This window comes from Drosophila grimshawi, unplaced genomic scaffold, assembly GCF_018153295.1.
Source record: "Drosophila grimshawi isolate 15287-2541.00 unplaced genomic scaffold, ASM1815329v1 contig_311, whole genome shotgun sequence".
In the NCBI taxonomy this organism is placed as follows: Eukaryota; Metazoa; Arthropoda; class Insecta; order Diptera; family Drosophilidae; genus Drosophila; species Drosophila grimshawi.
This window is the reverse complement of record NW_025063098.1, coordinates 11,422,007-11,438,113: the sequence shown is the minus strand read 5'-3', so window position 1 is coordinate 11,438,113 and position 16,107 is coordinate 11,422,007. Positions and strand designations below refer to the sequence as shown.

Below are 16,107 nucleotides of genomic sequence, written 5' to 3'. Positions count from 1 at the left end.
CCCTCCAAAGTTAAACCGTATGCATCTATGTATGTGTGTGTGCAACAAGAAATAAAATAAATTTGGTCAGCGCATGCACGTTTTCGACGCTGTTTTCAGGGGCGTGTAGAGATTGTTGTTTTTACTGCTGTTGTCGTTGTTGTGGTAGCCTCATAAATTGAAGCCATGTAAAGCAAAAGTTCGCAAACAACTAATCAATAAAACTGCTATCAAAAGTGCCTGCGAGCAAAACTAGCACCGCAAGCAGTTTACCAACTTGTCCATTATAATATTCAAATGCCGGACTAAAGCCGCAAAAGTTGTGGCTTGTTTAAAAATACAAAAAAAAAGTGTCAACTTCTTTTTTATTTTTACATAAATATTTGCATATATTTTTTTATCTCCAGCCTTGCGTCTGTTGCTTTGAGTTCGGTTTTCGCCTTTGACTTGCGCCTAATTTGTGCAAATAGCTTACAAAACAGTTCATTTAACTTCAATGGCCTGGCAATTGCTATCAAGTGTTTTTGTAAATTGGTTCATTACCTCAAAATAAAATGTTGAAATGCGTATTTTCATGCAATTAGCTGTGCATTTATAAATTAGCTTCGCATGGCAACTCCCTAATTCACTTTTAATCAAGCTTATACCGAAATGCAGCATAAGAGTGAAATCTGTGGCGAGACGGCCTCTCAGGCGCCACCACACAATATCAACCTACATACACCCACACACAGAGGCAACTAAAACTCGCAAAATGGTCTCTGAGCAGCAATCGAGTCGCACGCTAATTCCCATAATTGCTACATAATTGCACGACAGAACTGGCAGAAGCAGCAGCAACAGCCACACAAAAACAATATGACAAAATCCAAAAACATCTAAATGTTAATTGACAGCTTTTTAACCAGACAATTCCGCTCAGCTAAGTGAGTCCTCATTGCGGCTATTTGTGTGTACTTGCTTTTGCTTTCATATAATTATTTACAAATGGTGCACGCAATCGAATTAAACATTCCCCATTGGCCCCACTAGCAAAATTGCACATGACACTAAAAATAACAATAAACCTATTGAGAGTCAGCTGAGGGTGGCCCTAATGAAAGTCCATCGGAAAAGTCAACCAAATGGCAGGCCACTTACCAATAAATAATTTCAGTGCGAGCTCATTGTTGATGGACAGCGAATTGCGAAGTTCAATGTTATGGCCCAACAACGCACAAGCGTGTGTATGTGTGTGTCTGTGTGTGTCTATGTATGAGTGTGTGTGTGCGTGTATGTGCGTATGAGCGCCATTAGCCCCATCAACAACATTCGAAAGGAAAAACCCTCGGCAACAATGTGCCATTGTCACGCAGTCCTCGAATCGCAGTAACCTTCGAGCTCAAAGATTTGCGTTGAAATTTTTCATTCATGAAATGTTCATTATTAGCTGTGATTAAATTTGACATTTGACAGGCCAAGCGGTACTTGGGACAGGCACGTAACCTAAATAGCGCCAAGTAAGGACCATACTAAATAATTGCCAAGGCGCTAGCAACCTGAGAGTATTACACACCCAAAAATGTAGCTGACTGCCTCAAGAAATGTATAATTAAAGATCACTGTTAGTCAAGCATGTCGAATGCAATTAAGAGCTCAAAGTATTAACTATCGAATGTACATGTTTAAAGCTGTCAACTATAATTGTAATTGTTTGTTAAGGGCATTATAATTTGAATACAATATGTTAAACACATTTCCGACTCGAAAGCGAAATATTGAAAAGAAAAGTTATGCACAAAAACTATGCGCAGGTTACGGGCTTAGCTGACGTATATTAATATTTAGACAGTGTTCTTAATGGTAACATATTTTAAATAAGCTAACAACTAATAAACTATTTTATTAAGTAAAATTTCAGAAGCAAACTATTTATTTTGTAAGAAACAGCATTTGTGATTTAAGCTGTAATGTTGAATTCATAAAGAACATTTCTACAGAGCTCAAATTTCAAATTAATATTCTAAGCATTCTGTATTATTTGTACATCCATAACATGTATACAATATGTATGTATTAATATTAATGTAGGGACTTATGTTTGTTACTTGATCGCTTATATCATTTGCCTGTTCGCGTGCAAGCTTATTTAATTTTTTTTATTACCCGCCGCCTCTTGACGTGTTTAGCATGCATGTTATTTATATTTTTTGTGGGAGGCAATTCTCTTGGGCCCGTACATTATACTGATACAATTAATGGTCTTTTGGGGTTCACTGCTGCCGGGTGTGGGTGTTTAGGGGCTTGAATTTGATTTGTATGTGCTTTATTACACACATCGTGCAGCGGATGATTTCTGCAGAAGCAGCAGTTGGCAAATGAAATCGAACAAATATTTATTTATAAGCCCAATCGCTGCTTCGTCTTTCAAAATGCCAGTTGGGCTGTCACTCACACCCGCTGACAGGGCAAGGGCATTCCGGAATAGTTGCTAGAGCATTGTCGTAATTGAAAACGATTTCCTTGCCAACTTCAAGGGCAGCAACCAGTTGGCTGACTAACTGACTGGCTGGTTGCAAACGCAACGGCGCCAGCTTATTGATATCGATTGACATTGGATGGCTCTGGCTTTGAAGCTGCCTCTGACTCTGGTCTTATGCACATTGATTATCGGTTTGCTGGCGCAGCATTATATATAACTGATGCGGCATGTAATTTCCTTGTTTGCCTGCTTTGTTACAATCACCGCAAAATGTTTGCCTAATTGACACAAATTAAACAAAATGCGTTTCGGCCAAATTGATGATTGATGGCCCAGTCAAAAGAGGCTATCACGCTTGCTAATCTGCCAACTCTGGTTTCCGAGCAGCACCAAAAATATGCAAAGTCATTTCGCGAGCCACAAAGTGTTGCATGCTGACGCAACGTCAACGACAGCCACCACCACCACAACAACAACAACAACATCAATAACAACTAGAACTAGAGTTGCAGTTAGCAATGTCACTGCCATTGCCATTGTCCTCGATGCCAAATTTGATTTTCGATTGGGTTTGTCACGCTCTTATTTTGCCTGACCTGGGAACCGCCAGAAGCAGCAGCACCCGAACATTTTCAATGACTTTGGGCGTGTGTGTGTGTGGACGAGTGGACGTTTTGTGGTTGTTGAATTTTCACTTTGAAAAAGGACTACACTGCATTGCAAGCCAGCAACTCGAAGAACTACCACAAAGTCTGAAATTAGAAAAAAAAAGTTTATTTATGTTTCATAAAGTGAAGTGCCAAAGGCGTCTACCTGTCGTCTTTTGCATGCATTGATTGTAGTTGTTTTGGAAACAACATGTCACAACAACAACAACAACAACAACAACAACAAAGTGCAACTCAGCATCGAGCTTTACCGATTTGCTATTTTCCGCTGCTGGCACTATTTTGGTGACACTTTTTAAAAATATTGTAGTTAGCCAAATGCTCTTGAATCGCATTTAATACACTGCCTTGAAAGATACTTTACAGCAACCAGCAAAAAGGAAAACAATGTAAAAAAAAATAGATATTCAAATATTTAAGCTAAAAATGTGTAAATCTATGTTTTAAATCTCTGCCGATACTTATTTTCACATTGCCCAATCTAACAACAACTGCAACCTTGATAAACCACAATTAAAAAAATGAGGTCAACAAATTCCATATAAACTTATGTGGCACAAACAGAGGAAACAGAGATTTTCCCCTAAAAACTTATTTTAATCTAAACTTAGACTATTATGCAGTCGGAGGGTTTGGTAATCAACTATTGTAGTTGTGTGGTCGTTTTATGTAAACCAGAAAAAGGCAGAGCTAAGTTTCATGAAATATTAAATCATTAATAGTCTGACTGTTTCTTCAATTTGATTCGCATTAAATGTGCAAACAAATATCCAAGCTCGAATATCTAATTCAAAATCAGCAGCAAATCAAAATTCACTCTCATTCCTCTGTGGTCGCGGAAGCCATTGCCAGTATACTCATGCTATCTTTGAATATTACCTATGACAGAGTCCAGTAGTCATTTAATTGACAGTCGAAGCAACAAAGGGTATTCTATCTGTGACACTTGAGAGATGCGAGCATTAAAACAATTGCAAAATCAAAGGATGCAAACTAAAGTCAGGCATCGACGGAATGCGTAACAGACTCATCAGATAATCGGCTGCCACAGATCTGTGTGGTAGCCACGGGCAATTGTCAGAGGTTGCCTGCATTGCCATTAATTAAAATCTGATACGAAAATTGCGACAGGCGGGTACTCTCCTTATGCGGGTAATGTGTGTGTGTGTGTGTGTGTGTGGGAGGAGGGGGGATGTTGGTGAAGTCATCAAAGTGCCCACAAATGCGTGGCATGTCGTTCGAAAATGAAATAAATAGCGTTCTTTACTTTTGTGTGTACCTTATACGTATGTATGTAGTACAGAAGCCAATTTGAGGGCTTTTTGCATGGCTGAAATTTGATTAAGTGAGTGGCAAGCAGCTGCCGACCTGGCAAATGTGGTCATCAATTTAAATCAGTTGCTTAAATACAATAAATAAGGGTCGAATGCACAAGAGCAAGGCGAGACGTCTGAGATCGGGCCCAGCTTATATTAGCCAGACATTTTTAACAATTCACCGTAATGGCTGGCATTCATTTTGGCCAAGGTGCATGCTAACTGAATAACTGCGCCTGCTTCTTCTGTTGCTGCTCCTGCTGCTGCTGCTGCTGGTTTGCGTCATTTAATCAGGCAAAGTGATTTCGGCATACACACACATACAGACAGACAGACAGACACACAAAACTTATCATGTTCCATGTTATATGCATGTGCGGATGTGATGTGTGTATGAGTGGATGAGTATATGAGTGGCTGAGTGTGTGAGTGGGCTGTGGCACGTAGTAGGCAGGAAGCCGACACAGTGGCAGCTGATGTTCAGCCCGTTTAACCTTACGCAACGACCCAGCTGTAAATTTACGGCCATCATGCAAAGTTCCTGCCAGCTCCAGCTTAAGCCTCGTGCGTGTCTCTCTGTCGCGGCCTTCTTCTCTTGCCCAGGAGGCGTTCCAAAATTTATTACCATTTTGCAGTTGTAATGTTTCAATATCATGTTTTTTCTCCCTCTCTCTCTCTCTCTCTGCCCCTGTAGCTGTGTGTGTGTGTATGTTTTTGTTTGTGTGCGGCTTGCGTACCCATTAGCGCCATTTTAGAAACGATTCAACTAGATATATAAATACTATTAGGTGCTCCATGGGCTGCTCATTTATTGTCGGTCGTTGGTCGACGGCTACGTGACGTCTGCGGCATTTGTCATACATTTGTCGAACTTAAGGCGATTTGAGAGAAGAGTGGATAAATATGACCCGTTAACCTTTACCGCCCGCATTTCGGTCAAATGACAGCCTATAATTGTGCTAGGCATCAACTAACAATGACTAAGGTTTCCACTGATTGGAGGATTAAACTCTGCCCCCTTTGGCGCTAATTGGCACGTGCAGAGTCTCCAATGACTTGCTTAAAGTTCAAGCTGCAGCAGTAGCTGGCTGAGCAGTCTAATGGATTCTGTTTGCTACGCATTTGCCAATTAAGCCACTCAAGCGAAGCACAAGTGCAGCTCTTTCAATAATTTTACCCACTTATCCCAATGTTGAAGGAATACCTGTGCTGCAACCATGTTAAGAGACTAAATTGTTGCCTATTCATACCAAGTAGAGGATGTTTGTATTTGTGTTAAAGTTTTTGTGAGCGGCAATAGCTTATAATATTTTACAATTTCTACCATATAGCAGGCAGAGTACTACTTTTGCATATGTACTTGAAATCAATATATTTATCTGGAATTATGTCGGAACTATTGTCTTTCATTTTTCATCATTTTTCTATATTTTCATTTCACTTGCAAATTATGTAATCTGTATATTTGATACATGAATATTTTTTTAATGTATTATTTTATTGAATTTAATTGTGCTATCAATCCAAAAGTTACAATCTAGAAAGTACTTTAGCAAAATTTTAAATAGTTTTCACGTTCAATAATAGTACATATATTTTGAACTATAGAAATATTCCACATATGCCTTTGAATTAGAATTCGTAGCAAAGCTTTGTGCCATAATTGAAAATGTTTGTACAGAAATGTAAGACAAATATTTTATTCAACGATATATTTTTATTGAACAATGGAAATAGGCTTTGGTCCATAATTGAAAATGTTAGTAAGCAATTGTAACTAGTTTTTGTTTCTATTAGAATTTTCAAATTGGTCTTTAGAACTGTAATTCATAGCAAAGCTTGAAATTGAAAATTATACTGCACTGCTGAGTTAACAAATATTTTGTTCAAAAATTAGTTTATAATGAACTATGGAAATGATGTTGCTATTGCTTGGAGCACAATTTCATAGCAAATGGAAAATTTGTTTATTTACTTGAGTAGCATGATTCCCAATTAGCAGTCAAAAACATAAATGCAATTCCTGCTAATGAGAAGCACTTATGTATGTAGTGTATACCACATATGTACCATATACATATACATGAATGAAGCCCTCACATTTGGTTATCGAAATTGCAGGAAATCAGACCTCATGCCACAATTCGCTTACAACCGCAGCAGCTGCTTTCATATTATCTGATATACTTTAATGAAAATTTTATTATTTTACACTTATACAACCAAAAATAAATCACATCAACACATACATATGTTGAGCAAGTGTATATATTTCACTTATCAATTCATACGATTATTTGCCATAGCACGAACAACAATTAAAGTTTTCAAGGGTCTGCAATTTATTTAAACAAATATTTTATAGCGTATACAAAGTTTTCTCTCAGAACTTGGGCCTAGCTATACAAATATATTTAATACGATTAAGTAGATTATTTGCTATCGTCGATTTTGGGGCGTTATGTGAGTAGTTTAAGTGGAGCTGGCAAACCGCCAATGGCTGGCCTCAACCTTGTGCAAGGGCTCGTCCTTGCCGCCCTCGTAGTCCCAGTCGCATTGATGATACTGTTACTGTTAGTGCCATGGCTTAATCTCCGCCACCGCACACTTGAGCACGTTTGCCCAGGCGCGGCTTGAATGGCACCGATTTCTTCATCATGCGCGACACAAACTGCCCCCCGGTTGCCTCCTCGCTGCCCCCTCTGCCGCTACCCAAGAACTGCTGAAAGTCAATGCTGCGTCCAAGGCGTGGCGTGCGCACGCGATACGCTGGTTCGCCGCTGCTCTGCACTGCAGGAGTATAAAGAAGAACACGAATTAAACACACACTCACACACACATACATACACACACACATACATACACTAGCACATGCGAAAGGAATTGCAAACAATTTGCTGACGAAACTTACAGTTACAAGCATATTTTTCAAAAGCTAAAAAATAATTATAAACTTTTTTAACCATCCCAGAAGAATAGAGGGAAAAAAATAATACTTCTCTAGAGTCTCGAAAAACACAAATCGGTAAAATTTCACTTATTAAATTTGAATTTTCAAACAACAAAGTTTTCGTGCATTTAAGCAATAAAAAATGAATAAAAATAAATGTATAAAATAAGATTAAGATTTTCATCTCATTTATGGCTTACAAAGTGCTTAAGCACTTACTAAAATAATATTTAAAATCTGATTTTAAAGCAGATTTTTCACAATATTTCTGTGCCCTTGGGGCATACGCTGAAGATGAGACAATCACTAAGGCAACACAAAAGTAAATAGCAATTTCTTGGAATTGAGCACTCATATTTCACTTATTTCATAAATTTCTCAACTTTAAAACAAGAGACAAGTTTATTTGAAGGAAATCAATTTCTCTCAACCGTGCGGGTAATTCCTAGCTGGGTATATTTGAATTACTTTCCAAGCATCTTGTCATAAGGACACATTACTTATACGCAGCATGCGCTCAATACTTACGCTGTCGGAGCTTTTGCAACAGCAGGTAGTAGGTCAACGGTGGCATGTTATCCAGGTCGAATTCTTGCGACTGAGTTGGCGACACCGCCGCGTTCGCCTTTTGCACCAAACTGTTCTCCTCCAGCTCGTCAATGATGTCGTTTAGCTCTTTATATTCGGCGCCCATTGCACGCTTGTGGCGTGCTTCCGCCGCAGCAGCGGTTCGGGCAGAAACGGCACTGATGCCGCTGATGCGATTTGCTAAATCCAGTTTGTTTGCGTCCTGCGCAAATGAAGTGCCGCAAAACAGCACGAGGAAACAAAACAAAAGAAAAACAGCAAGAATATTTCAAATATTTGATTCAAGGCCCTTTTATTTATTTATTCTTTCATTTTTTGTGTTTTTTTTTTCGTTTGCCTGCGGCAAGGCTTTCCATATCGTTCCTGGCGGCTTTCAAACTGTCGACACGTGTTAAGTTATTTTTATGCTGCCTATTTATGAGCCTACGTGAGCTGCACACACACAACGCACTCAGAAGTGCCCCACCCAGTGTTTGTGCGTGAGTGTGCGTGTGTGAGTCAAACACTTTATTGTTTCAATTTACAGGCTGACAGGCAGCGTGTGCCGCTTGATTAGACAACTCAATGTGAATTGAAATGCCAACACCTCAAATCCGCTTGTAACTTGTATCTTGGCCATAAGCACATGCACAATTACCGAGCTGCCTACTCAAGAGCATAAGATGAAGTCAAATGAAATTTAATCATGAGCAAAATATTACAACTTGCAAGATGTCAGCGTATGGAATTCGTTTGACATTGCACTGGCAATGACAATTGGAAATTGATTTATTCAATCGCCTCAACGATTTCCTCAAAAGCTATTTGCCCATCGCATATTTCCTATACTATGATAATTGATTTGATTTACTTTGACTACTTTTGCTTGTATAACAAATACCTTAAGCAAAGAAAACTAATTAAGTTGTGTACGAGTTGTGATATGATCTTATCGCTCCCAACTAGGCTGCCCACTCACCTGCAAAGCTTTAGCTTGGCTAGAGTAGACCAGGTAACAGGACGCTGCAATCAGCAGCAAAGTGCAATTACTTAGCCTAAACATAGCTGGCGTGGCTGGCTGCTGCTGCTGCTGTTGGCCAAGTTGATCGTAAGGCGTTGTAGTTTTTGCGAGCGCCACAAAGGACTCACGACACGACACGGCACTTGGCAATAGACACGACTAGTTCCTGGATAATGCGCAACCCGTTAGAGTCGCAGGACAACTGATGCCTTCACCAAGGAGCGCAACAATTTTTATAGTCTATCGCGTAGAGCTGATTAAGCCATTGAATGACAGCCACTAAATGATTTGTTATGCACCCCTAGTGTGATATTCACTGCCCACTGACCAGCAGTAAACAAGCCTAAGTCCAAAGCCGAAACGGAAGTCCAACAATTTGTCGCGCAACAATTTCACAGCAGCCAGTCGAGCCACACAGTGACAAAATACTAAATAATTCAGCAAGGCAGTTAAAGTCAAGCCTGTTAAGGAAAACTTACAGATAAATGGGACGATTTAGCTTTACTATATTTTTTGATGCTGCTTGAACAACTATAATATCATAGGCTTACTAGTAGTACTCATATATCATAGGCTTACTAGTAGTACTCATATCTTACATAAACACATGGCTAAATTGAAGTCCTACCAAATTAAAATTAAATTAATGTCTTATGATTATTTTATTTATTTCATAATTATTAGTAGTTTGGGAAGTTTTTTCTGAACTTTAATTTTTAAGGCTATAATTTACAATTTATTAGTATGATAAAGATTAAATCTGTTTGAAAATTTCTAGAATCTGAAATCTAGAATCTCCAGATTCTTTATCCTATCAGACATGTACTTATTTGTATATAAATTTAATTTAACTTGAACTAACAAAATTTCGATACAGCTTTTCTCAAACATAATTATTAAGTACATCTACGAAAGACCCAAATTTTAAGTTACTTAAGCAAATAAAAGTTTTGCGAAATACAAAAGTATAAACGAAGTACTTCCCAGAAACCAAGTCATAAGTCTTAAGCTTGCACTTAAAAAGCATAAAATGCAAAATGGGTTTTCGTTGCATTTACAAGTTTTGCGACGCAAACTAAAATTCGCTTACAGAATGCTTCATACCAACAATGTTATCTAACACAGCACTAAACTTCATCTTAATCGATTGGCCAATTTAAGGAGAAGAGTTTGCTTAGTGCTGGCAACTTCATGTAAACCCTATATGCTCGTAATTTTTTTTAGTATATTCTGATTGTAATGGATTCTTATTGGTCGAAAACAATGCAATTTAATGGTTGCCATGAGCCAATTTTTTTTTAATTTCCAATTTAATGGTTGCCATGAGACAGATTTTTTTTATTTAGGTTTGAATAAACACATCTTCATTTTACCATTACCATTTAATCATTCAGTGAATTAATTAAATAGCTTAACCAGAGAAATTCGTAAAACTTTGTTTTTATACACTGCTATGAGTCTCTCAACTGTTTTTCACTCTTCGCACCACTGTTCAGTGGCCAGCAGGTGGCCAAATCGGAGACATCGTTCATTTTGTTCTATGTAAATCAAAGTGCGTGAAAATTCAGCAACGCTACAACAATGAAAACAACAACAACAGCAAAGCTAACGACAACAACGCCGACACCAATGCCAATCGATCAATCTTATTTAAATGGTGACAGTTGTCGTCACAATGTGTCTAAGATGGGGATTGGCGCTTGTTTGTCCTTGCCAGTTGGCTTGAAAGGATTGGAGTGCTCCCTGCACCATGCTCCCTGTGAGCTGGCTTATTTCTGAGCCGCATTAACTTTAATTTGTTGGGCGAACAGCTGCGTACCTGGCCGAGTGGCAGCTTAAATCCCGAACAAACCTTCTTACTTAAGTGTCAGCTGTCAACCAGCCAGTCTCAGAGGAATGCAAATTATTTATGTCAATTGACAAATCAATCGATGAATAAAGAATTCCTTACACGAAACCCACAAAAAGTGGTGCCAAAACTTTACAGCCAAACCAATATAAATACAGTTTGTATAAATATAATACATTTTATAACCCAACTAATTACTTCATTCTAAATATTAAGGCTACTTAAGTCTATAATTTGCGAAACTACTTAATTAAAGTGATGGAATGAGTGGAATAACTACATCTGATATAAAATGTCTGTGTGAGCTTTCCGAGCCTGTCCCCAATAATTTCAATCTTTTCCGTTCTAACAAGGTGAGACCTATGTCAATAATTTTCCTTGATTTGCGTCAACAAACTCGTACATATACAACACTTAATGCACGAGTATTAAGTCTTCTTCTTAAACAACTTGGAAATAAATTTTCTTTCTTGATTTTGCTCTAAATTTACACAAACACGACCCGAGCTGACCCTAACCAATATGACCTCGAAGGCGACATATATTTATTTAGTAGGCCAATATATGAAACAATCTGTGATGGACAATAGACACATTTATTTATTGAAACAACACTATAAATTTAGCAAGGATTTAATAGGACTTGAAAGTATCTTATATCTTAGGTTCGTCGACTGTTTTCTCCTTTCCGCAGTAAATTTCATAAAGCCTTGTGCACTGAGCACTTGCCGCAAGCAAAATTATTTGTTGCAAGACTATTTGAAATATGCTTTTATAGTTGGCATTGCATTTAACATGAATTGAGTTGATAGTTCAACTGAATATGCTCTCTGACATCGGTACAATGTTTACAATTAGTATTTGTTCGCTAATTTGTTCTTAGGCGCTTTATCAATTTTTGTTTGCCAACCAGCAGCAGTTAAGCCTCTTATTGACGGACAGTGGACGTGGCTCTTACACCCACACAACATACTCCCCTTTTGGTGGTCAATTGGCTCATTGGCCGATGGATACGAACGGATTTAATTGAATTAGTAGTGTCCTTTGCCCGGCACGGCACTTTCCAGCTTGCACTTTGCACCCGTACCCAACACGACAGAGAAACAGAGTGGGCTGAAAGTGGTTCGTAGACTCCAGGTCGGGCTTAGTTGCCCCATGCGCACTTTTGTTGACCCACGTGGCAGATGAAAGACCCCAACGGGTCGAGCCAGTGCCTGTTGATGTTAGCGCTTCAGAGCAAGTTTTCTGCCGGAAGAGCAGGGGCTTTATCGAGTTTCCGGCTGCAGAACGCAGAACGCAGAACTTACATACAACACGAGGCACTTGAAGGCATTAATTATGCCATAATAGCAATAGAAGGTCAGAGAGAAAGAGAGAGACGGGTAGTGAACGAAAGGGCAACATATATAGGATATTAAAAGGAGGGAAGTGGGGCGGTCAGTGAAGCGACCACTAATCAATGGTGCATAAAATGTATTAGTTGCAGTCGCACTTAGACAGCTTAAAAACCGCCTTATAAATAACTTGCTGTAGCTCGGGAACCCGTCTCCCGTACTCCTGAATGATGTGATGTGTTATCCTCGTGAAATGCCAACATTAAAATACTTAGTTGCCAATCCGCACAGTGCATAGTTGAGAGTCAAAGGCTAAATCTAAGCTTAGCAAACATATCAACGTCAGCGGGTGGATGAAGGACAACTTACTGGGATAATGGCGCGCAAGGTTTCCATATATGTATGTATGTGTGGCTTCCATTTTTGTATATGTGTTCTTGACCCACTACTCTGATAAATTCTTTAAAACTATTGACATAAAAATACGGAAAAGCAGCAATAACTTTCTTTCATTCTGAGCAACAGACAAAAACTTATAGCCAACGATTTATGTGGCTGCCAAGGCCATTCGAACTTCAATATTTCATACGCAGACAGTAGATGAAAAAGAAGTGTGGATAATTCCAGTACTAGCTGCTTAAAAGGTACATTAATAAACCAATATCATCATTGTGGCTAGATGAGTTCTCTTATTGAATAACAATGATGCAGATTTGAACTTATAAAAAATAAAACAAAGAAAACTGTTGCTTAGAAATTGTTCATAATTGTTGAGCAAAAATCGTGTTTTGAATTCAAATTTAGTATTATTTTAGAGGTCAAATAATAATGACCATTATTTGCGAAAATCAGCCAAAAATCTCACAGATTTGGATTTGTGGAATGTTTGAACAATAAATGCAATTAATTGCGATATAATTTGTACATGCATGTTAGAGAACATAGAATATTGTCAAGTTTACAATTTTGTCCAACTGAGAAATAATTAATTTTGTAGTACAAACACAAAATATATTGAAAACGGACAAGAACAATGCATGCATGAAACTGTATTGTCCAAATTAATTAAACAGCACTTGTCTATTTTTGGTTGTTAGCGATTTGTTTGGGTATTTTAATTAGGTTTTATACACAACGTGAATTTGTTATTTGTTCATCCCTCATATTCTGTCGTCCAAAAAATCACTCTCACATTTGGCACACTCTATAACAAAAATTTCAAATTTCTGTAACTTAGTGCCCCATTCAAATAATTGCGTACTCAACTATGTGGTACTCAACTTAATGAGCACTCGTAAATATTAAAAACCACTCGAAAATATATATTGGAATTATTTTATAATTAAACTTAAGTGTGCACTTGTGCACATAACAAAAGCGTATAATAAAGAAGGCTTTTGATTAGCCTGCTGACAATCATTTCTTTGAGTCTGAGCAACAAGCCAATAGCCAACAGTCCCTTGGCACAGAATGTCAACCCTTGACAGCAGTGATGACTGTTGCCGAGTAGTGGTACACTATATGCAGATGTGTCTCAGTGCTTTCAAATAAAATGCATGTCAAGTGCTCACATAGCGCATACGCAATATATTCCTGTTATCCTTAAGGACAACAGAACATGGACAAGGGACACAGCGGGGGTAAGATACTGGCAACGGAGCGGCAGCAGTTTGCTAGAGCGCTGAATAAATTGTTGACGCCGAGATATATAAGAGGCTTTGGGTATAGTAATGAGATCGCTTAAATAAATAAAATGGAATGTATAGAAAGCAAATTGAAAATTTATAAGTTTTTTGCTACACGTTGAAAGTCGGGGTGAGGCGCTGTAGTTGCTTATGCGTTTTGTTCTGCAAGTGTTTGCGAGTTTGTTCAAATATGGCAAATGCGATTCTGTATTAAGATTTGAATATAAATTTAGTTTGAAATTATTTGAATATAGTTGCAGATTCGATGTCATGCGAATAAATCAGAATTAAACCAGACTCAACCATAAAATGCTTAGTCATGTTCCCATTGTCACAACTCATCACAAGCACCGCCTGTTTCCCTAAAACAAGAAGACAATTCATCAGTCAGTCTCGGATTTGATTCGCAAATAACTCACCGCTAAGATGATAGCTACATTTATTAAGTAGTACATACATATTTGTGTACATTGTATATGTATGCAGATATTTGTGGACGATTTACATGCTGCAAATCTTGATAGATAACTGCGATTTAGTGGTCATGTGGATGTACAAATCATCCATTTGATTAAACGGGGAATACAGAAGAAATGTGTAAACATAGTCGTCTAATTAAATCAGAGAAACTCGAAATTCAAATTGTTTGAGTTTGTTTTGTGTTTGCGTTGTGTAACCTGCACCGAATGGCGCAGTAAAACTTTTAGATTTCCGTTCATTTCGGGTTGTGAGCGAGAAACCTCATCTCAATGCACGCCTTAACTTGCGTGGTTGACCATGCGGAAGTGAATTAAATTGCAGAAATCTTTTTACTTGAGATGTTGTAGTGGTTGCTGATGCTGTATATGTTTGCGCTAAGTGTTGCACAATTTACAAGTTATCGATTATATTTTGCGATTGACAGTTGGCCACAACTGGCGCCTTGGCTGTCAGTTGGCAGACCTTGGCTATCAGATCACTGGCAAAAACTACTCATAACAATGGGAATATATATAAAATAATTGATTCAAGAAATATCTCCTTGCCGCTACTAAAGGAGTCGTAGTAGAGTTAAACTGAAAGCACCTTGTAATTGTGTAATTACAACACGGCTTCGCAAGCGCATAGGCTTTTATATAATAATAATTTTAAAAAATAATAATATAAATTATTTATTTGTCCACTTGCAGACGTCGTTTCGCAGTTTGTTCAGCGTTTGAGCATTGCAACGAAGAACGAGCAAGTTTTGTTGAGTTGCTAGCAAACTCAAATAGACGACAAAGTAACAGCAATAAAAACAACGAGCGGCAAGTGGGGAAAGGGGGCGTCAACAGGCGATGGCATCGCGTCCTGGCAGAGCCCTGCACAAACACTCCAGAAGAACGACGTCGACGACGACGGCTGCCTTACTGTTGACGCTGGCGCTGAACATTGCGACTAGCAGTTGAGGAGGCTGTGGATATGGATGAACTATGACCCATCGCTTATTTGCATTGCAAATTGCAATTATGCGAGAGAACGAAGAGTGATTATCCGCCAAGTGCGGAGCCAGACAACCAAAAGAGACAGCGTTTGTAATCAGCGCAACAATAAATCGAAATAATGTCAACGCTTAAAGTTTATCACAACCCAAGCATGGTAATGGCAATGCCACTACCAACATCAACGGCAAGAGCAACAGCAGCCGCAATGGCAAATGCAAATACAACGAGAAGGCCTAGCAAGTCGATGGCAATACTTGCAGCTGGTGCAGCAGCATTTAATGCAACAGCCACAACAACAACAACAACTGCGATAACTAACAGCAGCAGAAGTAGCAGTAACTTGCTACTGACTGCGGCTACAAAAACACTGAGAACAGCAACAACAACAGCAGCAGCCGTAGTAACAGCAAAAGCCACATCAACAGCAACAGCAACAACAATATCAACATCAACATCTACTCTGCCAACTACATCGCAATTTGTGGATGCCTCGTTGACTTCGCTGTCATTAACGGCATCATCAACAACCCCGTCCACTGCTTCATCTCCGGCAAGCGCCATCGAGCTACTCTCAACCGTCGCTGGCAATTTGACGGGTAACACAAATGCCAATATCAGCAGCTTGGCTGAAACCGACGAACAATTCGAGGACAGTTGGCTGGATATGTCGTTGCTGCTGCTCAAGGGCTTCATCTTTTCGGCAATTATACTCGCCGCAGTGCTGGGAAATGCATTGGTGATCATATCTGTGCAACGCAACCGGAAATTGCGGTAAGTGAACTAAACTGCACACTGAGTAGTCGTCGTTTCTATA

The 16,107-nt window shown here is 38.8% G+C and overlaps 2 protein-coding genes across 3 annotated transcripts in view; one reads left to right on the top strand and one right to left on the bottom strand.

Moving 5' to 3' along the window:
- Nucleotides 1–16,107, top strand: part of LOC6563459 (octopamine receptor beta-3R) — a 39,148-nt gene that overhangs the window by 10,285 nt on the left and 12,756 nt on the right. For both annotated transcript variants that reach the window (XM_032737397.2, XM_001989583.3), the window contains exon 2: nucleotides 15,000–16,064. In XM_032737397.2, the coding sequence (XP_032593288.1) occupies nucleotides 15,412–16,064 (653 nt within the window). In that variant the 5' untranslated portion in view covers nucleotides 15,000–15,411. The remainder of the gene's footprint in view (nucleotides 1–14,999; nucleotides 16,065–16,107) is intronic.
- On the bottom strand, nucleotides 6,743–9,152 carry LOC6563458 (protein hugin). The gene is made up of 3 exons (XM_001989582.3): nucleotides 8,921–9,152; nucleotides 7,903–8,164; nucleotides 6,743–7,214 (listed from the first exon to the last, which is right to left on the bottom strand). The coding sequence occupies exons 1-3, from the start codon at nucleotides 9,002–9,004 to the stop codon at nucleotides 7,012–7,014; spliced, it is 549 nt and encodes a 182-aa protein (XP_001989618.1). The 5' UTR covers nucleotides 9,005–9,152; the 3' UTR covers nucleotides 6,743–7,011.